Source organism: Hippocampus bargibanti, linkage group LG04 (genome assembly GCF_051943395.1).
Source record: "Hippocampus bargibanti isolate YZ-2025 linkage group LG04, ASM5194339v1, whole genome shotgun sequence".
Taxonomy (NCBI): Eukaryota; Metazoa; Chordata; class Actinopteri; order Syngnathiformes; family Syngnathidae; genus Hippocampus; species Hippocampus bargibanti.
Window position 1 is genome coordinate 26,914,845 of NC_142737.1, and position 24,629 is coordinate 26,939,473.

Sequence of the window (24,629 nt, forward strand, 5' to 3'; positions counted from 1 at the left end):
TCGTTAGTCAGGAATGTAGGAACAATCAGTGGGGCCACAGGGGGGGGTCCCGCGCCCCCCCCAACCTGAGAGTAGGGACCTATCATAGCTGTGTCCGGCGCCACCAGGTCTGGACATTAGGGATATATAAATGGGGCCGATACGACCAGTCAGACTTTAGTTCGCTGACGAAGCCTCTTGGATAGGAGGCGAAACGTCCGAAACCTTCACTTTTGTACAGATGACGGCTGAAGAAACCTTCTCATTGATACACAAAAGAATATCACACACTCTTGCGTAACCATATGCACGCTTTTTTTCTATGATTAAAGCCCGTCCAAACGCAAAGTGAAAAGTTGAAACTAGCATGAATTTGCGTTTTCTGTTGATCTACTCATCATATAAATACAGCACAAGTATGATCAAGAGGTATCACCAGCTCTGCATTTCAGGGCATATTCTGTTGTGTCAGAAAAGACGTGAGAAAGGTTTTTAGCTGTGCAGATTCTCCTATTGAGTTAAATGTGTCACTTTTACATGTTGAAGAAATGTATGCACTCGGGATGGAGTGACATTTAAAAAGGGCTTCCTCAGTCAAATTTAGCCATACATGTACAGTGAGACCTCAACTTACGAAAACCTTATCTTACGAACTTTTCATCTTACGAACGTCAAATTTATGAAAATTAAACCTTATAATAAGCACTATTTTCATAATACACACCCAACACGGCTGGTGGAGTAATCTTCGGCGGAAGAACACCAAAGCACACGACCTTCGGATCTGGCGGAGTGATCTTCGGCGGAAGCACACGACCGAACAGCGCTCCAGCCGGTGCTGCTTTCCACACCCCCTCTCATTGAATACACACGTCGGTCGCCTCCTTGGAGCTTTTTGCTGATAATTTTACTATGATGGGACCGAAAAAAAAACCACCACAGGCTCGTGTTCAGCCCAAGAAGACACAAAAATAAAATCACAGTCGCTGAGAAGAAGGAGATAATTGAAAAACACGAACGAGGTGTGCGTTTGTGTGATTTAGTGGCCGAGCACGGCTATGCTAAGTCAACCATTGCTACCATTCTCCGGAACAGAAAAGCCATCATAGGTGCGTCTGTTGCAAAAGGTGTTTCCGTGCTCTCAAAGTGACGGGCTCGGGCAATCGAAGAAGTTGAAAAACTTCAGTTAATATGGATTAACGAAAAGCAGCTATCTGGCGACAGCGTGAGGAAAGCTATTTTATGCGAGAAAGCAGGGCTAATTCACGCCGATATTGCCATGCGCCAACCTGGAAGTTCAACGCTTATTGAGGATTTTAAAGCCAGTAACGGATGGTTCGAGAACATCTGAGGAGGAGATGACTGCAGCATCAAGTGAGCTCATAAAGGCAATGTTGGCAAAGTAGAATGATGTGCAGACTTTTACCAAACAGTTCCATTCAGAAAAGACTGTGGCTATGACAATCATCAACATGATGAACAATAATGTGATGCCTCAGCTTCGTAAGACCTTACAAGTCAGAAAGCAACAGGTGTCAATTATGAGGTTTTTAATCAGCAAAAATGATGAGGATTCTCCAAAGAAAAAAGAAGAGAAGCCACACCAGAGGTTAAATTACCAACAGTCCTTATGGAAGGTGACTCTCCTTCCATAAGCCATCAACGACCATCAAAAAGGTAAATACAACTTTATTTTACAGCACAGTTTTCTAATTTAATTACAGTCCTCATGTAATGTGCCTCTCTTTCCAAACAGCAATTCCCTTTGACCTTCGACCTCCAACGCCATTTCATCAAGCCATCAATGACCATCACAAATGTAAATAAAGTGACTTTATGATACAATGCAGTGTATTTCTTTCATTACAATACAATATCACATTTATTATACAAAGAATAAGGTTTGTTGTGTGTAGTTCTAAGGCTTATTTAGTTGAAAAGTGTATTTTATGGAAACCCGGGAACGGATTATTCCCATTTTAATGGTTTCCTATGGGAAAACATTTTTGTGAGATACACACTTTTTGCCTTACACACTGTCTGGGAACCAATTAAGTTCGTAAGTTGAGGTCTCACTGTATTCTACCAAAGATTTTAGCATCTTTTGGCATCCGCCCAACATGCACTGTACTCAGCTCTAGTACCTCTTGAAGCTGAAAAAATCAAATTCCATCTTTTGGTTAAATTTACTGCTTCTATGCTGCATCGGTGCATGTCCCAGTGGCTGCTGTCTTGTGCCGGTGGTTTAATAAATGCAGCTTACAACAACCACACTCATTCTCATGGTGAACTACATTTTGAATAATTTGTTTTTATTTGACATATGTGCGTTGTAAAATCTATTGACGTGGTGTGCATGTGTTTGGCTGGGATCACTGCGAGGCAACGCTGAAGCAAAGGCTGGCTCACTCACTTTTCAACAGTGAAATAGCCTCAACTATACATGAGCACAGTCTTCTTATTTAATTACTTGTATTGCATTTATTACAGAATGCAAAAAGACATACCCCTTCAAAGTAGTACCTGGATGACCCGTGCACATCAGTGAGGTTGATCATTATGTATATGTCAGATTCAAACGGAAATTAATTTTACATTCAAAGTGTGAAATTTAGGCATGGTGCCAGGATGTTTTTCACTCTTGAGACTAATGGGAGGCGGTTGGGATTGCTCCACAATTGTGTGTGTGTGTGTGTGTGTGTGTGTGTGTGTGTGTGTGTGTGTGTGTGTGTGTGTGTGTGTGTGTGTGTGTGTGTGTGTGTGTGTGTGTGTGTGTGTGTGTATATATATATATATATGAGTCAGAAATTATACATATTCAAATAGCATCTCCGTTGTTTTTTTGTTACGACGGGCACATTCCAGATATAAAAAAATTGAAACAGTAACTCTTTATTTAAACACAAGCTATATTTGGGAGATGCAACAGAAGAACAATAATGCAAAAAAAAAACATGTCATCATAGAACACTGCAAGTGTAGAGGATAAACAAAGAGCTGGAGAGCCTCAGTGGGAGGAAATGCATAAACAAGCCAGACATTCATCAATCCACACAAAACGGAAAGAGAAAACTGAAGTACTTAGACACAAACTGAAGTACTTCTGGAACACCTCATCACAAGCAAACCGAAGCACAAATATCACAAATGTCACTCGAAAAACCCATATATTAGCCTTGGTGTAGACGAGAAAAAAATGAAAACAGTACATACAAAGCTTGTTGGATGAACGACATGCAAACTGGCAACCACAAAAAAATCCTTCCTTCCAGCGGAGGAGCAACCAACACTGTACAATTGATTGTAGGCAGGTGTGGCTGGGGGAGTCCGCCTAGTCTTGGATAAACCAAGGCAGACTCTGTGCAGGGAAACAAATATTATAACAAGCCAAAACGTGGCATTTTTTGAATTTACATCACAGGGAAAAAAAACAATCAGTTTCTTGGGGCATCCTCAGACCTTAATGGGTCACCTCTCTTTTATGGTTGCACAACTTTTTACAGGTTACACAGGTGGGTGTGTCTTGAAAGTGCATAAGAACAGTTCAGAAGGAACTGACTTGAGGGTGAACAAGATAATATGTGACTCACTTTCTACAGTATGTTGTCTGGTGTTCAACATATATGGTGGTGTCAAAAGGCCATTTGGTCATACATTATAGCTCTGGGTGACAGAATACAAAACTATTTTATTTATGGACACATACTGAAAGAAGTTTTAATTTGAAAATGAGGTGCGTTCGCCTCTACTTCTACAAAAGGGCAGGTCAAGCTACAAAAGATTTTTTTGTAACAATTGGCCTCTCTATCTGTCTCATTTGGACCACTGGGTTGAATGAACTGTGCACCTCATCAAACAGTGTAAACTATAAAAACAATCATAATGTCTGTGTTAGATAAGATTTTTGTTGCTTCCCCAACTGCGATGTCATGTTTCACAGTCCATTTTGAGCACAGGTGTCAAAGTCAAGGTGTCAAATCTGGGTCACCACATGATTTTATTCGGCCCACGAAAGCAAATTAAACTTGTGAAATTTCATGATGCTCGCTAAAGTCCGACCCAAAATTTAAAATTGTCGGATGTAAACCACAAGAACAGTCATTTTTTATAGTTATTCAATAATTTGATGTGCATTCTATATACAGGTACCATCCGACTAATAACCAAATACCGTTCCGACCAAATGGTCGTAAGTCAAAATGGTCGTAAGTTGAAATCCGTTCAATATGTTGAATAGAGACTAAGTGCTAAATGACTTGCAAATGATTCCATCTGCGGAGCCTATGCGCCCGACCCGCTACCTCGCCCGGAAGCAGAACAAACTGTCTCAAAGAGGCGGCGGCATGGGTCTTGGGCCCGACGCGGCGTTCTCTTCACGGCAGTTTCTAACTAAAAAGTTCGCTGACGAAGCCTCTTGGATAAGAAGTGAAACATCCGACACCTTCAAAGAAGTACAGATGACGGCTGAAGAAACCTTCTCATCGATACATTGGACTACAGAAACTTGGTGAGTAAGCAATTCATCAGTCACCCGAAATCTATTTTTGGTACATCTGACAGTGTTGTTTAGTCCATATCAGCTAAATTTAAACCAATATAGAGGAGGCTTTGATCTCTTCACAAGGGAGTGAATCTCCTCTCTTCTAAGAATCTGCCTCCGAGGGGACAGTAAAGTACACAGCCTAAGTCCTTGTTTAAATTTTGTGGCACTTTTGTTAAGATTAAGAGCGAACGCTTGGTGTCTACAGGAGAATAGGGTCGACAGCTCAAGGCTCTGGCTTCCGTCTTTTCGCTCAAGTCTCATTGTGCATAGCTCGTGCCTTGCGCACCCGGGGACAGCTTTGAGGTCATAAATACGCAGCCAACACATTTTTTTTTTGGGAAGAAGTGCATTGACATTTCATGTCTCCAGCCATGCCACCTGTAGACAATCAGATATCCTGTGGCGACGCATTGTTCGCACAGACCTGGAAATCATGCTTGCCAGGAAGAGCTGGATCCAAGTTCACTTCAAACCCAGCAAGGATTCCGAGCTCATTGTTCCACCGAGCAGTCAATGCCACATGCCGCGCATACTGTGGATGACCTTCACTGGGCTGCACTCACAGGAAAAAATATACTTCCTGAGTCACTTATCACCATTGGCACGGAGGACTTTCTTTTTCCTTATAAGGCACTCAGGATGTGAGAGGGCAAAGAGTAATTGCATTTACAAAAAAAATGAAGCAAATATTTAGCCTAATACCTCATGCTTTCATTCCAGATTGGATTGGATTTGCCTTTATTCGTCTGGCAGTGGAGAAATTCACATTTCACAGCAGCAAAGTGATGAAAGGAATGAAAGTAGAAAAACAAAATACATGAGCTGCTGGAAAGGCAGCCACCCTTGCGGCGCCATCTTGAAGTCAAAAGAACAAAAAAAACTAAATAACAAATCATTTTACAATACAAAGACACAGAGTCATTCATTCTTAAGTACTTTCTGTACCCTCTTTGTTACATGAAGCAGTTCTAGATGAAAAAGAAGATGATCAAAGTGTCCTTTTGACCAGTGGATCAGACATGTCGTGGTGGAATGTACATGTCTGCTACAAGTTAAATGTTGAAACACGAAGCAAACACGAAGCTGTAGATTCCATTGACAAAAAGAGACTGTCTCACATCTCCTGTCCTACATAAATCCGCTTCAATTCCAAGCCGCGACTGCTCCACATATGCATCGGCGCTCTGCGCTGACGCTCCTTTCTTCTCATCGTGGGTTCCTCAAGCCATGCATCCAACCAGCCGCAGACTGTCCAACAGCACTGACCTTTCCGCTGACCAAAGTGGGGCTGTGGAAATGCTGCCCATTACAGGCGCAAAAAAGCAGAATCGCCCCAGAGCAGTCCAGCAATGACAGTCAAATGGCAACGACATTCCTCCCAATCAAAAACAGTGCTGGCAAATTTGTGTTGCAGAGAAGGTGCAACTGGTCAGCAGTCTCCTTGATGAATGTCGTGGCTAAAAATGCTGAAAAACAATCTGCAACCACACGACGCACAACAAAACAAAATACAAAAAATAACACAAAAACAAGAAGAAAAAGCAAGGCTCGTGAGAGCACTTACCGGCAGCTGCCTACTCGGGCGCCATCTTGGGCTTGCCACTAAACAGGGCTTCTCTAGTTTACCAGATAAAATCAGCCAGACAGCAAATGGCCTCGGGTTAACGTTGTAAAAATATAGCTCGGGACCCTCCCATTTGAAGAAAATAGTTGGAATCCCATTTTTTTCCACAAATAGTCCCAGAAATGCTGATTCACACTGGAGCGTCAGTTTGTCTGCATGTTCACACAGAGACTGCCAAAGCAGTATTTTTTTGACAATACAATGTACTTTCATAGTCATACGATCAAAAAATTTGGGGGTTTCAGTGATGCAGAACATAACCCCATGATCCTCACAGCTGTTTCCGATATTTTTAAAAGTGAGCTATTCAATATATGTGCAAGCCGCAAGATATTACAAACAACTCAGAGTATGATGTAATAAATTTTGACACTCAACACTAAAATGTTGTCACTTCAAATACTTCTATGTGTTCGCACTATGTGGGAAAGTGTGATACAGAGCAGTTCTAACGTGCTTGCTGTAAAACATCAACCATCACAATAATAATCCATCCATACATTTTCCAGACCATTTTATCTTCATTGGATCGCAGAGGGTGCTGGAGCCTATCCCAGCCGTCTTTGGGCACGAGGCAGGGGACAGCCTGTATTGGTTGCCAGCCAATCGCAAGGCACACAGAGACAATCAACAGTCACTCTCAGACTCACACCTAGGGACAATTTTTGAGTGTTCAATTAGCTTGCAATGCATGTTTCGGAGGACCCGGAGAAAACGCACGTGGGCCCAAGGAGAACACGAAAGCTCCACACATGCAAGGTGGCCGGACCATGTCTTGAACTGACGACCTCTGCTCTGTGAAGCACTGTGAAGTGCTAACCACTCGACGACAGGGCTGCCCTACAATATTAATCTTTTTTTAATCAATGCCAGCTTCTTGTTTGCTTTCAAACTTAGCTTGTAGCAGACGTGTGCACATTTTCAGCATGACCTATTTGTTCCAGTGGTGAAAAGGACACTTTGATTTGCTCATCTTTCAGTTATAACTGCTTCAAAATACAAAGTGTATGCAGAAAAAAACATATTAAAGATAGTGTGACTGTCTGTGTCTTATTTGTTGTGTTGTTTTGTCATTTTATGTCAACTGTTCTTTTGATGGCAATGTCGGCCACCGGCAGCAGCTCCTCTCGTTCCGGTGGTTGGGGCGAAATAAATTTCATCTGTGGACCCTTGAGCTGGAAAAAGCAATGGTTTGACAAATAAAATAATCTTCATAAAAGTAATATCTTTTCGCGGTTGCGGGTAAGTGGCCTTGGATAAATAAAAAGATCAAGTGAACATGATGTTGTTTGCTACGAGTTATGTTTCATCATGATAGCCTGTTCCTTTGTTGAGCAAACACAAAAGACAATGAGCCACCAGCTCCTTCACGTCTTCCGTTGACTGGAGGTGTAACGTCCTCTCCTTTCTCTGCTTCACGACGGATGACGTCACGGCTGGCTGGCGGACTGATCCTCCCACAGCAGCCGCATAAATATGCGCGGGCTCAGCTCTCCGGCGCTCACTTCAGCCTCACAAGCCGCACAAGAGCGACTCGCCTCTCTCCGCCTTAGAGCCACGCCAACCGAGAGACGACATGTCCGCGTACGTGTCTTCAGACTGCCACAGAGTCAGCCCTTCCGTCCGCGGCAACAAGTTTGACACGGCCCACCGCAAGAAAGCCGTGGCCAACATTTTCGACAACGTGAGCCAAGACGCCCTGACCAGACTCTTCCAGAAGACGGGCGATATGAAAGCAGAGGAGCGGGTGAGGAGCATCTTCTCCTACTCGCACGATCCGGAGGAGACAGCGCGGGCGCTGATGGCTCTGAAGCAGAGGAAGAAGGACAAGTTCCTCCAGATAGCCGGCACGCTGCGGCAAATGCTCAAACTCCGCTGACGGCATTGGTATGGCCGTCTGTGTCGTCTTTCACTCGGCTCGACTCGGAGCCCGGAATGTGCGTGATAACGCTCCTGGCGGGACTCGAACGTCGACTACTGCAAGTGCGGTGGCTCATTTGGGACGATGATGGGCTTGCAAAAGACCGCCGGCGAGGTCACGTTGCAGAGTCGGAGGTGATGGCAAGTCCCGCCGTGACCAGATGGAAGCACATACGATGACGGGAGCAAGGATGGACATAAAACGACTTCCCCGAGACTTAAATTCAACCTCGCGGATGCTCTGCTGTGAAGCAGCAGCACACAAAGGAGGTGCTGGCGAGGCCGTGTGAGACTTTTCGTGCCACAAGAAGAACCTTCATGGATGCCTGTCCCGAACACATGCCTACTTCCAAGATGAACACTGTCACTGCTGTGGCTCCGAATGTGACTCTTACGTATGATAGATATCATACTGTTTTTCACGAATGCTGTGTCCTATTCTTTATCCTTTTTTAATAAATTGCTTTGTTTACAAAACTTAAGCTCTGCTTTGTCCAGTGTATTGCATTATGAACACACAATTTGGACTCACATATCAACAATACCTTGTAGCGTTTTAGATGCACTTGATATGCAAAACGAGACTAACTGCTATGCTTCCAGGTAACTTGAAATGGCCAAAAGGATACAAGCACACTTGTATTCTAAACTACAAACATGATAAATGGTAGACAACCACAGTGAGGAAAATGTGCAAGTGACAAGTCTTGCACCCTTGAAGCGACAATAATGTTATAAAATAATTATAGTTTAGCAAGAAGAAAAAGTTGTTTATCGTGAGCTGTTTTTAATTGTGCGAAATGAAGGCAAATATATGCGAAAGGCATAACAATGACTGAGAATTGCATTCAAGTCAAATATCTGTTCCATGTTCATATTATAATCTATTCATAGTATTTGTCACTCATCATATACATGTGAAAGTCTCATGACAGCTTGTTGATTAGGCATGTCTTTCAGCGCTTAGGATGAATATTAGTTGATATTTAATATTGAGTCATGTCACCAAGCCTGATTCTGATTTCTTTTTTCATAAAATGTGTGGTTGGCACATTTCTTGTTTGCATTTTGCTCTTTGTTCTGATAAGACAGGCCCATTGGAGGGTGAACATTACTCAAAGAAGGATGTAATTAAGCCTCCCTGGGTTTCCCTCAAACAGCCACGCGCTACATCAAACCGGCGAGAACCAGTTCAGATCAGGCTTGGGAGGGTGGGAGTGATTCCTCTACGCTGTGTGTTTCTGCTGGAGTCTTTTTAATCATCCATCCTCTCAAGATAAGAACCTGTTAAAGTGGCATTACAGGCTTTAGACATGTCCATGCTTTGCTTGTTTACCTTCTGATTTATCTCTCAACAGAATCAGAAATGACTTGTTGATACTGTGAGCTTACTGTACATTTACTGCTACCTCGGATGTTTTTGCTGGCTTTCATAGCTTTTTGTCAGGAGGGAACAACACATCTGCAGCAGGTTGATACAGCTGACATAAAGATGGTTTGAGTGGCTGTCTCCTAATCTGCTTGCTTTGATAGTCACCCTACCGGCTCAAACCAGTTCCTAGGGTTGTTTCACATGACGCCACTGCTCTGGAGTATGTCTCACGTGCCGGGATATACAGTTTATTGTAGAGTGCTGGGCTGAAACACAGCTAAGGGGGCAACTATTTGCGACAGTCTTATCTGTTCTATGACAGATCACTGTCACAGATGACTTACTGTATGTTGAAATGATGCAAGCCAAACCATATTTAACAACAACAAAAACATAGATACCTTGCTGTTTAAAACAGATTGGGGTGGCGTATGACTCAATGGTATAGTGGTTGATTTTCAACCCAGAGGTGATTGGTTTGACCCTTGGCCACTGTCACTATGTTGAAGTGTCTTGAAACAAGATATCGAACACCTTAGTTGCTCTTGATGCTGTGTCATCTCTAAGTGACTGAGCTAACATTGTATAGCACTTTGAGTACCTGAGGTAGAAAAGTGCTTCAGACATGATTTTTTTTGTGTACAACTTCTCTAACAGTGTTGAGTTTAAAGAACTGCTCTACACATCATGGTTGTTCAAAGTCCTTAGCTGAGGTCGTTGAAACCACTCATCACCTCACACGTTATCATTCTAACATTGTGTTAATCATGTCAATTATATTGTATTTTTGCATTTCTAGATCGCTGCAGTTTTGTTTTTGGCACTTGTATCTCTAAACAAGTGAGTTAAAAAAATGCATACTCCTTTATTGCCATCCAATTGTTAAGGAAAAGAAAGCTAAATATTCAAGGCGATTGTCAAGGCGGTGTTGGCTGCCGTGTGCTGGGCTCGGCCTTTTTCCTGCCTTTCAACAGCCTTAGGAACGCCAAACACTTTGATGTCAACAGACACTGTGGCAGACAGTCTTCAGAGCTGGATGACTGTTCTAGGAAAAGAGAGGGTAAAGGTGTGGGAGGGAAAGGCGTCAACGGAACAACAGAGATGTCAAATGCAAACTGTAACAAAGGTTTATTTGCAATAAGATTGCAATCTACTCGAATCAAAACCTGGATGGTACTTTTTATAAATTCCAACGAAAAGAAGACATAAGTGATCCTGTTTGGTCCCAGTGGCCCGTGTACATGCCTTTGTCACATTCTGGCCGGATTATTGTAATGCACTTTACTTTAGAATCAGCCATGAAGCGTTTCCAGCTGGTCCAAAATTCTGCTGCTCACTCCTGACTGGTACGCGTAAGAGGGCGTAAATAACTCTTACTCTGGGATCCCTTCACTGGACCCCCTTACATTCTAGAGTTCGTTTTAAAATCTTATTATTTGTTCTTCTTTTAATGACCTAACGGCACTGGACATCTCCGAGGTCATCCGCCCCTACACACCGTCCTGTTGCCTCAGGTCTGCTAACCAGACATTATTAGAAGTACCAAAAACTAAATAGAGGCTCAGAGGGAATCGGACCTTTTTCCATTACTCGTCCTTCTCTCTGGAATGACCTCCCAATAAAGATTCGGCAAGCCCCCTCGCTGCCCATCTTTAAAACCCGCCGCAAAATTCTTTTACATTTGACTCTGACTCAGTTCTTAATTTTACTGCTTGGTGCTTTCTACCATCTTTGTTACTGATTTTTTGCTTTTGAGTTTTGTATATGATAATTGCTCCATGTACAGCACTTTGTCTGCAATGCTGTTTGAAAGTGCTCTGTAAATACTGTTGAGTAGAGAGTACCTTGAGATATAATTGTTGGTGCATAATAATAATGATAAATATTAGAACAAATAAAAACAATAATAGTCGAATGGTTCGCACATGATCTTTGCAATGCAGAGGTACCAGGTTCAATTTTAGCTTCCACCTTCCTGTATGGAGTTTGCATTTTCTCCCCATGCTTGCGTGCGTTTTCTCTCCGTCCTCCGGTTTCCTCCCACATTCCAAAAACATACTTGGCAGGCTGATTTAACACTCAAAATTTTCATTATGTGTGATTGTGAGCCCAAAGGATTGTTCATCTCTGTGTGCCCTGCAATTGACTGGCAACCGGTTCAGGGTGTCACCCGCCTACTGTTCGAAGACAGCTGGGATAGGCTCCAGCACCCACCGCGACCCGAGTGAGGATAAAGCCAATGGGAAAATGAGAACATGAATGAATAATAATTATACTAATGAAGGAAATAGAATTGCATGAAATACCTATACTGTATGAAGTAAAAAACAAGAATTATGAATATACTTATATAATTCATCAATTTATTGGTGGTTTGGATCAGGGGTCTGCATTGTAGTAGCAAAAGACAGAAAATAACCACCCCAGTGTCCCTCAAGGAACAAGATTGAAGACTGCTGTCTGTATAGGTATAAGCCATCTACTGCTGAATACAGTTAAAGACCTCACGAATAAAAACTATTTAGAGACACATTACTACTTATAACTCATATCAATTTAAATCTTCAATGCAGCAGGGCCACAAATCCAACTCAGTAAAAAAAATCCCTATCAAAGTGAAATAATCCGTGTTTGAATAGTTACCGTGAGACCTATTTGCCTTCTTAGTGTGTGTGTTTGTGCATGTATGTGCTTCGAAGAAGAGAGTGACGCACTGGATCAGTGACTTGTGCAGGGAGTGGTACACAACTTGTTTCCAGTGCAGACTGGTTCAAACCAGCATTTGATATGAGGAACTAAGCATGAGGTGTACAGTTCACCAGTTTCGGATTAGTCAGCATTGATTCCGCCATGAAAGGATCTGCCACAAGCATATGTCACTACTCTTTCTTTATTGGGTGAACTGAATTGAAACACTTTGTTGTTACAGGACATCTCATGCATCATTCTGGTTCAATTGTGTTTAAAAAGTTTTGTAAAATCATGTGTGGGAGTGTGAACATTAGCTACCCACCACAAAATATGTATATTTCATAAAATAATAGAAAGAAAACGTAATTATAATTTGTTTAAATGACCAGAGCTTTGAGGTCTAGAAGAAATTATTATTATTATTATTTTTAACCAGAAAACACTAATCATCTGACTAAAGTAAAACTTCTCTTTTGACATGAGCACTTTGAAACAGCCATTTATGCCTTCGGCATAACCCTGGATGACCGGAAAGTGCTTTAATTTGCAGTGAGCTATTCCTCCAGGAAGCGTCTCCAGTTCGTCCAGAATGCCGCTGCTCGCCTCTTAAACGGTACTCCTAAGAGGGAGCACATAGCACTGACCCTGGCATCCCTTCACTGTCTCATTACACATTTCAGAGTTCTTTTTAAGATCCTGTCATTTGTTTTCAGGCATTAAATTGCATTGCTCCATCTTAGCTCTCTGAGCATCTCCCACCTGCCCTGTGCCTCAGGTCAAAATGGGAGGTGCCATGAACGAAGTGGAGACTTTGAGGCCTTTTCTGTTCCTCATCCCTCTCTTTGCAATTACGTCCTATTGAAAATTCAACAAGTCTCTTGGCTGCCCATCTTTGAAACTCATCTGAAAAGTCATTTGTATTCTTTGGCTTTTGACTCAGTATGATTCAGACTTCATTGTTGGTTTTACTGTTTTTATTCTTTCTACTGTCTTTGTCATTAACTTATTGTATTCGTGTTTAGTGTTGTGTGTATGTATGTATGTATGTATGTATGTATGTATGTATGTATGTATGTATGTATGTATGTATGTATGTATGTATGTATGTATGTATGTATGTACGTATATATTTCCATGTTCAGCATTTTGTATACAGTTTATACACTGTAGTATATACGCTTTGTCTTTAAAGTGCTATTAATACAGTTGAGTTGAGATAACAGTACTGTATTCTTAAATTCAGCGCATTATACAGTCGGCCTATATTCAGTGAGAATCTGTTTGTAAGATGACACAGTCTTCTCCTCAATAAACATGGAACTTGAAATTGTTGGACATTCCGGGGACCGAGCATTTTGGAGGTTTAGGTTCCTCGCCCCATCAACAAAGGTGGTTGGGTCCTTCTGCTATGCTCACAGATAGGATTATGTTTTTTTCAATCATTTGTTTTGAAAATATATGAATCCTCAGTAAAAATTCAACACCTTTGATAGACCACCAACGGAGAAAAAACATATGTAAAACTACCAACACTTGGCATTCCTCGAAGGTACACTTTTCAAAGTTTGCCTTAATTTTCAAACATAACATTGTACTTTTCTAAGATGAGTTAACATATTTTCACAATCTCATGTTTTGATTATTGTAAAATGATTAGAGTGCCTTCATTCCAACAAGATCCTACTTCTGCCCTAGATGCCTACTTCTGTGTCACGTTTGGAGTCCATGGTAATCCTCAAGCTCCCTCCTACTTAGCCTTGGCTGACAAAGTTGACTCCAATGGAGAGTGTTTGGTCACTCAAGCCAAAACGATGCCCTATTTTCTCCAGCACGTGTCACAAGCTTCTGCCAGGCTGACTGGACAATTCAGAGTAAAGGTCAGAGGGCTGTCGTGATGTAGGCTTTGTGCGCATACAGGAAGCAGTTGAAATGTTTCCAAAGATGAGTGCAGGAAAAAGAAAGGGTACATGTCGTGTTCACGCGCCAGCCTGTCTGACTCAATGTTTTTATTTTCACACATCCAGGTTCCCTAATGATGGGAATACGATTCCGCAGAGTCAAGATGGGTTCCTGGCATTTGCCACGTTTGTTGTCACCAAATGTTCTGCAGATGTTCTTCCTGCAGGAGCACCACTAAAAGTCAGCATGTATTGTGTATTGTCACAGTGTATTGTTATTTGCGGTGGATAAGTGTATTGTGTATGTATCTGCTTGCGTATGCAATGTGCTCTGGAATTTGCCTGTGTGTGTGTGTGTGTGTGTGTGTGTGTGTGTGTGTGTGTGTGTGTGTGTGTGTGTGTGTGTGTGTGTGTGTGTGTGTGTGTGTGTGCATGTGTCTGTCTGTGTGTGTAAGTGTTGCGTCAGTGTTACACATTGTCCCTAACCTGTCACCAATCACAATGCAACCATGCCACTTTCCCCACATCCTAAGCAAGATTTTTCAAGCAATTTGTGCATCATGGATCACACCGTGCGTAATGACAATGAGCCATCCTGCTAGCATGTCTGTTGGCAGCTGTACAAACACGCAAGGAATTTCACACCACAGGTTATAAAATGTTAACCTCATGGACTATTTCACTACATTATTACAAACACCTGCTCATCTCACGACGTCACGATTTGCAAGGTAGTGGTGGTGGACCCCAAAAAAAGCAGGCAGAAGGTGTATTTGCCAAATTGTATACAATAAAGTCGGCCATGAATCGGTTAATTCAGTATTGTGGCAAGCGGGAACTAGTTATTTGGTAGTGAGTCATGCACTATTCCTGATTCTTGCCTCGCTTCACCCCTTTCTGTCTCTTTTCTCAATGTTTCAATATATTTTGTCGCAGAAAATGGTCCGTTTGCGGCATTATCAGGGAAAACCCCCTGCGAAGGCTTATCTGGGAGATTCAGCCATTTCTGTTCAGCTTTGAAGGGCTGCGTATCTTCACACACATTTTGCGTCTTAAAAAGCAGCATTGAAGATTGCTCTCTCCACTGAGTTCTTGCATGATCTGTAGCAAAGTAACAGTTGTGTTAACAAGTCGACCACTCACAGAGGATGGAAGCGACACCACTTACAACATGAATCCTTATAAACTATTAACTCACAATGTAACTAATATCTGGCTTATAACTGTGTATTTTGATTAACTTTAAAATATTTGCAGATAAAGCAAAAAGCTGTTTTTATCATAGATAACATATGTTACAGCATCTATGATAAAAAGGGTGTGTCCACCAGCCTTTTGTTTATGGAGCCACATTTATTGTTATGTACTTCAAATTTGTCAAAACCACATGCCTAGATCCAGACATATTTTTTATTATCAAAGTGTTTCAGCACAATAAAATATATTACAATTCTAACTACTGAACGTACCAAGAGATTTCTTTGGCTATAGTTGGTTAGATTCCTTACCTGCTGGTGAAACAGATTGACTTTAAGTCTGTGAAACATCAGAAGTAGTCCTCTGAAGGAGAATATCCATCAGCTGCCTCACAGAGACACCCAAATGTTAAGGCTGACATGACTATGACCAAAAGATAAAATCTTTATCAAACCATTTCGATATATGGAACAAAACCTCCCATTGTGTGTCAAATTCTAGAGAAGAGTGGACTTCTCCATGTGCCTTAAACAACATTGCCTGACAAAAACAATTTAGAAGTGTCGATAGAAGATCTCCAGCACGGGACCGGACAGACAATCTTCCTCGAGAGTGTTGATTGATTAAAAGGTTTCTTCAGCCGTCATCCGTACTTCTTTGAAGGAGTCAGACATTTCACTTCTCATCCAACGAAGCCTCTTGTATGAGAAGCGAAACGTCCAACTCCTTTAAAGAAGTACAGATGACGGCTGAAGAAACCTTTTCATCGATGGACCACTCCTGTACAACTGAGAACACAGTCGAGAATGTTGAGCAAGCTGCATCTCAATTTTGCTACACACACTGGGCTAGTAGAATTTATACCATCCAAACTGAAGTTTGTCTGCCAGGCAAACTGGATGAAATTCTCCACTTGCCTTGTGAAGTCCATTAGGTATGTATAATCTTGCTACAGTTCAAATCCGATTCGTCGGATCAGTTACATAGAAAAAATACTCCACCACCACCAACACACAAAAAAAATGTCAAACAATGCCATTTAGATTTTAGTAACATAACTTTTAGTGCAATACACGGCTGGTAAAAGTCTTCGAAATGTAATTTAAAGGACAATCGACGTCTCCGGACAAGTTGTGTCCATAATTTGTAAAATGGCTTCAAATGACTTATACTGAGCGTATTTTAAAAAGATTCCACCGCATGTAGCTATATCTTACGTTTTAAGACCCGCACTGAATATTACGGAAGTCTTGTTTTTGAGTTGGTGACGAATCCTCACCCTACGTCACTGAAGGAACGCCCCTGACCAAAAAAAGGACACATTGTAGCAGTCCTTCCATCACGTCAATGCATTTTGCTGTACTTACTTGGTCTGAAAACGTCGTGTGCACCAAAAAGAACCAGAAGAGGGCGACAAAGCTCCATGTAAATTTATCAGCCTGTGGAAACAGGCTGATTAATTCCTCACATGGAGCTTGTTCACCCTTTTCTGCCTCTTTTTTGGTGGTACATTTCCCCCCAATGTTGCCTCAAAATGGCACGGAATAAATTATTTAATCGATTGCAAACGTGTATGCTTTCCTCTTCAGAACTATTTGAATCATATTCATAACTGGATGTGTAACAAGAAAGCATATTCTCCGGGGCGGGACTTTCTGAAAATGCCCAATTCGCAGCTCAATTTTTTGCAGATTTTGGACACTTTAAGTCATTTTTATAGGTGTTTTGCATTTGACTAAAAATATCATACTGCGTGTTTTGGGTATTTTAGGTGCTATAAAACGTTTTTCTGGTGTCAGTTAGGTGATGTCGGTTGTCATTTAAGTGTCATTGTTGTTGGAGGCAGGGGACACCATGATTCTTTGCCAGCTTGGAATCGATTTACGTGAGACAAGAGATGTAAAACAATCTCTTTTTGTCAATGGATGCTACAGCTTCGTGTTTGCTTTCAACATTTAGCTGGTAATAGATGTGCACCACCACCACCGCCACCACCACCAAGACGCCCCTGATCCACTGGTGAAAAGGATGCTTTTATCATCTCCTTTTTCATTTAGAACTGCTTCATGTAACAAAGACAGCACAGAAGGAATGAATGACTCTGTGTGTCTTTGTGTTGTCATCTTCTTTGTTATTTCATTGTTTTTGTTCTGTTGACTTGAAGATGGCGCCGCGAGAGTGGCTGCAGCTCATGTGTTTTGTTTTTCTACTTTCGTCTTCCTTTCATAATTTTGCTGCTGTGAAATGTAAATCTCTCGACTGTGAGACTAATAAAGGTAAATCCAATCCAATTCAGTGTTCGTAAAAAAATGTGACAAATAAATATGGAGGACACTCATCAAGGTTTATCTAATCTAATCTAATCTAATCTAATCCAATCTAATCTAATCTAATCTAATGTCATCTCATCTAATCGCTTCATGTAAATGGTACCTCTCAGGAACAACTGAAACAATGTGCAAAGTATCAAGCAGAAGTCGCTCTCAATTTTGTTGCGGGACTTTCCTGAAAAGACTTTTTTCATGGCTTTCATATACATATACAGTAAAGTCTCGTTATATCGATATTCAAGGGAGTCCAAAAAATAGCGATATAACCGGGACTATCGATATATCCGACCCTGTTTGCATGTAATTTTCTCCGTGTGTGCATAGAAATAGTATCGATATAACCGGGACTATCGATATATCCGATATCGATATAACGAGACTTTACTGTATATAATACATATACGTATATAATACATATATTTCTAATATTGTCTCCAGTATCTGTGACACATACAGTAACTGGCTGTGTTACATCTGATTTCCACCGCTGACTTGAAGTGTCAATAAAAGACAGAAATCAGTCCTATCTGGGTCTCAATTTTGACAATAAATGCTGTGTCAGCAGACAGTGAGCAAGACTCAATCTGTCCATGAATTTCTGACCCCTTTTTTGTGCATTTGTGTTTGTCTGCGTGTGTGTGTGTGTGTGTGTGTGCGTGCGTGTGCGTGTGTGTGTGTGTGTGTGTGTGTGTGTGTGTGTGTGTGTGCATGTGTGTGTGTGTGTGTGTGTGTGTGTGCGTGTGTGTGTGTGTGTGTGTGCGTGTGTGTGTGTGTGTGCGTGTGTGTGTGTTAGGACAGTGTGTTTTGAGCTCATTTGAGATGAGTCCCTCGAGTTCCAGTAGAGACATGTCCAGGATGGGGCCTCTGTTGTTCACTATTGTCTCTATCAATGTGTGTTTGTACGTTGTATAAGTATGCGTGCGAGTGTATGTATGTGTGTTTTAGGCAGCTCTGGAGAAAGACTTTTCCTGTGTGGCGCTGGAGGTTCCTCCTGGGGCTCAGCGACCGACAGGCCCGCAGACAGACTGTCTCGCCCCAGTTCCACCACAAAGCCTTACCATTGTTCTGCACAGTTCACTCCCTTTGTCCTGTCTAGCTTGCACACACACACACACGCACGCACACACACACACACACACACACACACACACACACACACACACACACACACACACACACACACACACACACACACACGCACATGCACACACACGCACGCACACACACACAGACACACAAACACACACACACGCTCAAATGCAGCTGATTCAGGTAATGAGATAATGCAACTATAGATACTTCTATAGAAATTCTATTTATACATACGGTGCATCATTGTTGCAATTGTTCAAACTATTTTTTTTCATATTTTAAAAGGAAACTGTTGTGTCAGCGTGAAAATGTGCACTGGTGATTACTGACAATCACAAATCTGGTGTTAATCACGATCTCCAAAACGTTTGATTGAATTTTAGTATTTGTAGGCGGTAAAATACATAAACAATTTACAACATTATTTAATAGAACCAAAGTTTTGTAATAAATCTGCATGGAGTTGACATTTGATATCTTCACTATTGATAGATTAGATTAGATTAGATTAGATTAGATTAGATTAGATTAGATTAGATTAGCCTTTATTTGTCTCACAGTGGAAAAAATTACATTTGACAGCAGCAACAAAATATAGGATCTGCTGTAAAGTCAGCCAGTCTCACATCACCATCTTGAAGTAAGTAAATAAATAAATAAATAAATTGCATCTAATGAGACAACACAAAAGACACCAACAGTTTTCAATCTTTAGTACTTTGGACATGATAATTGGATAATTTGACATGAATCAGAATTGTCCTTAATTTTCAATAAAGCATATCTGATGAATGCATATAATGTGACAATAATCTAATTTTAAGATTGTGCGCTTAACTGTACTTGTTTACCGTTGTGGTTTTGTTTGTTTTCAATTTTTATGTTTGTGAAGCATAATAAACTTTTGGCAGTGACAGAATATTTTATGACAAGTACATAATCTGGAATCTTTGTTGTAATATTGATATGAAGGGATTCAACTGGTTGACATTTTATTACAGTTCAACAAGGTTCAACTGACAAAATGTCTGATGTAACGAGCGGATATTGGCCGTGACAACGATGCACTTTATCTGCAGGCGAAGTGCAGTGTTTTGTAGATTGCGTGCGTTCGAGTGACTCTTTAGTACTGTATATAAAGATAAAACAAATGGACGTCAATATTATCACAATCAAAATGCTGACTTTGTAAATTGTAGCAGACTGACAATGTTCTTTGATTTTGAAGGGAACTGAGCCTCTGTCAAGTCTATTCAGGGAATACTTCATGGACTTTAGACCTTAAAGTGAGTTGATTATGAAAGATTTGCAGGAAAACAAGTCAGTTATCCTTGGTACAGGATAGACTCCTTTCTCCATTTACAGTACAGGTTTATCATGACATTCATAGAAATGTAATGATTTTATTTCTAGTTAAAAGCCTTTTTTTTCTTTTCTGGCTCTATGGATCATTTGGGAATTCCCAAGAAGCAATATCTCAAGAAGCATGTTGGTTTGAATGAGTAGTGGAATGGTTCTTGTGAAGTAAATAATATCTTAGGGAGAGTATTTTCGTCCACCATGCTCACATGTCATCGCCCAGATAAGAGAAACTGTGTTTTTCGTATGATAGCAAAGAAAATCTACACCAAATGGTGAAAGCAGAAATATACCTTCAAATCTTGGAATTTCACATTGCAATATTTTATGAAATGAACTGTTTATGGTAAAGCACAACACACAAAAATCTAGAAAACTGCCCTTTCCTAACACTTCAGACCAGAGTTTACTAATGTTTTGGAAACTACTCATTAATTTCACATGCTATCACTTTGATTATTCATAATTCAGAAATACAGTAAAGTCTCGTTATATCGATATTCAAGGGAGTCCGAAAAAATAGCGATATAACCGGGACTATCGATATATCCGACCCTGTTTGCATGTAATTTTCTCTGTGTGTGCATAGAAATAATATCAATATAACCGGGACTATCGATATATCCGATATCGATATAACGAGATTTTACTGTAACACATTTGCTTGAACTACCTTGAGGTCACCCGGTGGTTGAGTGATTAGCACGTCATCCTCACAGTGCAGAGGTGCAAGGCTCAATTCTGTCTCTGGCCTTCCTGTGTGAGCTTCATGTCCTCTCCAAACTAACGTGGGGTATCTTGGGGTACTCTGGTTTTCTCCCATATTCCAAAAACATTGCGGGTTTAAATTGTCGTTAGGTATCCGTGTGAGCAGGAATGGTTGTGTGTCTGTCTATGTGTCTCCTGTCATTGGTTGATAACTGTCCAAAGACAGCTACTGCCCAAAAACAGCTGAGATACGCTCAAGCAAGGCCCGCAAATTTCATAAGAATGAACTGTTTGGATAATGGATGGTTCTGCCAGGTTCACGTTTCAAAGGATCACTTGTGCACTTCAACATTCCAAGACAGTCACAACCCCCGTGAGCCATTTTTAGAGCAGGCCCCACTCGGCGATATATATGAGGGCTATATAGTGACCGCAGGCCCTGTGTTTGCAACCCCTTCTCTAGACCCCAAAAGATGTTATTCCCAATCATATTTTTATGCAAAAAACAATAGGTGCCTTCAAACACATAAACCTGTCCATCACTCATCAGCTTCGAAAGGAACTTGATAAAGAAAAAGGAAACTGATAAGACTCAATTGCTCTGCAGCTGATTCCTATCTGAGTGGGCCAACGGCAGGCGTACACCACCGATAGGGCGGAGGGCCGTGTGGTCGGTCAAATGCAGGCGGGGAGAGATCCTGCTTCATGCATATGAAGCACAATAGCCGTAAATGTGCTTTACAGATGTTCGCTTCATTGGTTCATTGACCATATATAGAAACAAAATGACTTACATAGCTGTTGACCAGAAATTTCACTCAAAGCACCAATGCAATAAAATACATACAAGAAATGATAATCTGTCCATCCATCCATCCAGCCGTCCATCCATCCATCCATCCATCCATCCATCCATCCATCCATCCATCCATCCATCCATACATACATACATACATACATACATACATACATACATACATACATACATACATACATACATCTGTGTAAGCTCTCAGTCATACAGGAGTGGTTCATCGATGAAAAGGTTTCTTCAGCCGTCATCTGTACTTTTTTGAAGGTTTCGGACGTTTCACTTCTGATCCAAGATGCTTCTTCAGCGGACTAAGGTCTTACTGGTAGTATCGGTCCTATATATATATATATATATCCCTAATGTCCAGACATGGCGGCGCCGAACACTGCTATGATAGGTCCCGACTCTCAGGTTGGGGGGCGCAGAGGACCAAGAGGACTAATGTTGCCTAACCTATGTTGTCTAAGCAGGCTATTGTACGAATGATCCAAATTGAACCTCACCCCACCATATCGGTTTAATGAAGGATTTAGCTTTTTTATGAAAATTGCTTCTTTTACTCCCCTTTCAAACCATCTATGTTCTTTCGCTAAGATGTTACCCTCATTGTCATCAAATGAGTGGCTGCTAGCTTTTAGGTGCATATGTACTGCCGATTGAGGCCCACTAGTATTATCCCTGCGATGTTGATAGTCTTTTTTTTGAGAATTTGTTGAGTCTCCCCAATGTATTGCTCTTTACAATTTTCATTCTTACAATGTATTGAATAAACTACATTACTTTGTTTTTCATTTGGCAGACTATTTTTTGGATGCACTAATTTTTGCCTTAAAATGTTTATTGGTTTGAAATAAGTTGGAATTTTGTGTTGCCAAAGTACGCTTTGTAATTTTTCAGAAACTCCTCCAATGTAAGGTACTGCTACTCCTCTCCTTTTTGTATCTTCTGAATTTTTGGTTTCATTCCCTATTCTTTCTTTCTGACATTTGTTAAACGACCACTGAGGGTACCCACAGTTCGTGAGTGCTCTCCTGATATGTTTTGACTCCTTTTCTCTGCCTTCGACGCTTGTTGGTATTAGTTTAGCCCTATGCTGATAACTCCTAGTTTGTGTTGTAGAGGATGGTTCGAATCGAAAAGTAAGTATTGGTCAGTGTGTGTAACCTTCCTACAGACTTCTGTTTTTAGCGCTCTGTCCTCTTTTCGATTCATCGAAACATTCATCGATACATCCATACATCCATATATCCATACAGCCATACATCCATACATCCATCCATTCCACTGTTATTGACCCCAAGATGAGGACGTCTTTTATTGACATATTTACTGAGATTCAGTAAAAACTGACACCTAAAATAATTTGTGTCTTCCTGTAATGAAGATCTCAACTGTCATGTAAAGCAAATTATTGGTAATGACTATTGCATGATCTTTTTCATTATTTTTCTGTTACTGCAATCACAGTTTTAGAAATTTAATTCAGTCTGAAGAATTGTTTGGTGATGCCTCTTCTCCCAGAGGGAATTCAACCATGAACAGTCATGTCAAATACAGTTTATATCTTATTTTCCCAATTTGTAAAATCATCTTTGATTCATCCACTATTTTGCAGCAACATTTTTTTGCGGTGTAGAATGTTTGACAATACGAAGGAATCTTGCCATCTTGCATTTCTGTGTGTATCAATGCAATGTTCTTGGGGTGAGATGAGGACCAAGGCTCGGTCCGAGTGGTTACAAGATGTGTTTAATGTGGCTTTGCATGGTCTCTGTAAAAGACAAGTAGTCCCATTGCATAATTTTAAACATTGTTTTTAATGGCACAACTACAAGCAACTCACACTGTGTCAGGACTGTCAGGTATAGACCTTGAGACCTGCCAGTAAAAATGCTGATCATTGAATTAGAACATATATACTTAAAGGACAACCGACGTCTCCGGACAAGTTGTGTCCATAATTTGTAAAATGGCTTCAAATGACTTCTACTGAGCTTATTCCACCGCATATGGCTATATTTTACGTTTTAAGACTCACGCTGAATATTCCGGAAGTCTTGTTTTTGAGTTGTTGACGAGTCCTCACCCTATGTCACTGAAGGAATGCCCCTGACCGAAAAAAAGGACACATTGTTGCAGTCTTTCCATCACGTCAATGCATTTTGCTTTACTTGTTTGGTCTGAAAACTTCGTGTTGCACCAAAAAGTTGTAGAAAAGGGCGACAAAGCTCCGTGTAAGGAATTTATCAGCCTGTGGAAACGGGCTGATTAATTCCTTACACGGAGCTTTGTTGTCATTTTCTGCCTCTTTTTTAGTGCTACATTTCCCCCCAATATTGCCTCAAAATGGCACGGAATAAATTATTTAATCGGTTGCAACATGTATGCTTTCCTCTTCAGAACTATTTGAATCATATTCATAACTGGATGAGTAACAAGAAAGCATATTCTCTGAATTTAAAGCCATTGTTTTGATTCTCCAGCAATGCAAGACGTATTGGGGTGATGCCACGAACAAGGGTGCGGGACTTTCTGAAAAAACACTTCCGGGTTCATTTTTTTGCAGATTTTGGACACTTTAAGTCATTTTTATTTGTGTTTTGCATTTGACTAAAAATATCATATATAAATAAATATATAAATAACATAACATAACATAAATATCATCATTTTGGGTATTTTAGATGCGAAAAAACGTTTTTCTGATGTCAGTTAGGAAACAAAAAAGTGATGTCGGTTTGTTCTTTAAACCACATCTAGACTATCACAATGGATCAAAACGAATTCATCTTTCATTGACAAAACATGATCTCGTTGGGTTTCCAACTTCAGAGCTACTAGATTTGGATTGAAACGAAAGTAAACCGAGCGAATTTGCACTGTCAGAACAACACTTAATTTTTAAAACATAATAAACAGAATGGCTGTGTATGTACTATTTGGAAAAAAAAAAACCTTTTTTTGCCTTTTATTTAACCGACAAATGTGGCGGATCATTTTTCCAGACACTGTATTATTATTTGTTCCAAGTTGGGCTGATAATACGTACCCTCAACGTAGCAGTCGTGGTTTGGTGAAGTGACCTGTCGGCAAACTGAGCCA

The 24,629-nt window shown here is 40.8% G+C and overlaps 1 protein-coding gene across 1 annotated transcript; it reads left to right on the top strand.

The window, feature by feature from the left end:
- Positions 1-7,640: 7,640 nt before the first annotated feature.
- On the top strand, positions 7,641-8,548 carry tcima (transcriptional and immune response regulator a). The gene has a single exon (XM_088995556.1). It carries the CDS (start codon positions 7,723-7,725, stop codon positions 8,023-8,025), a length of 303 nt encoding a protein of 100 aa, XP_088851682.1. The 5' UTR covers positions 7,641-7,722; the 3' UTR covers positions 8,026-8,548.
- The last annotated feature ends 16,081 nt before the right edge of the window (positions 8,549-24,629 follow it).

Excerpts from the sequence above, each read along its gene's own strand:
- tcima (XM_088995556.1), top strand. The coding sequence starts at position 7,723 with ATGTCCGCGTACGTGTCTTCAGACTGCCACAGAGTCAGCCCTTCCGTC.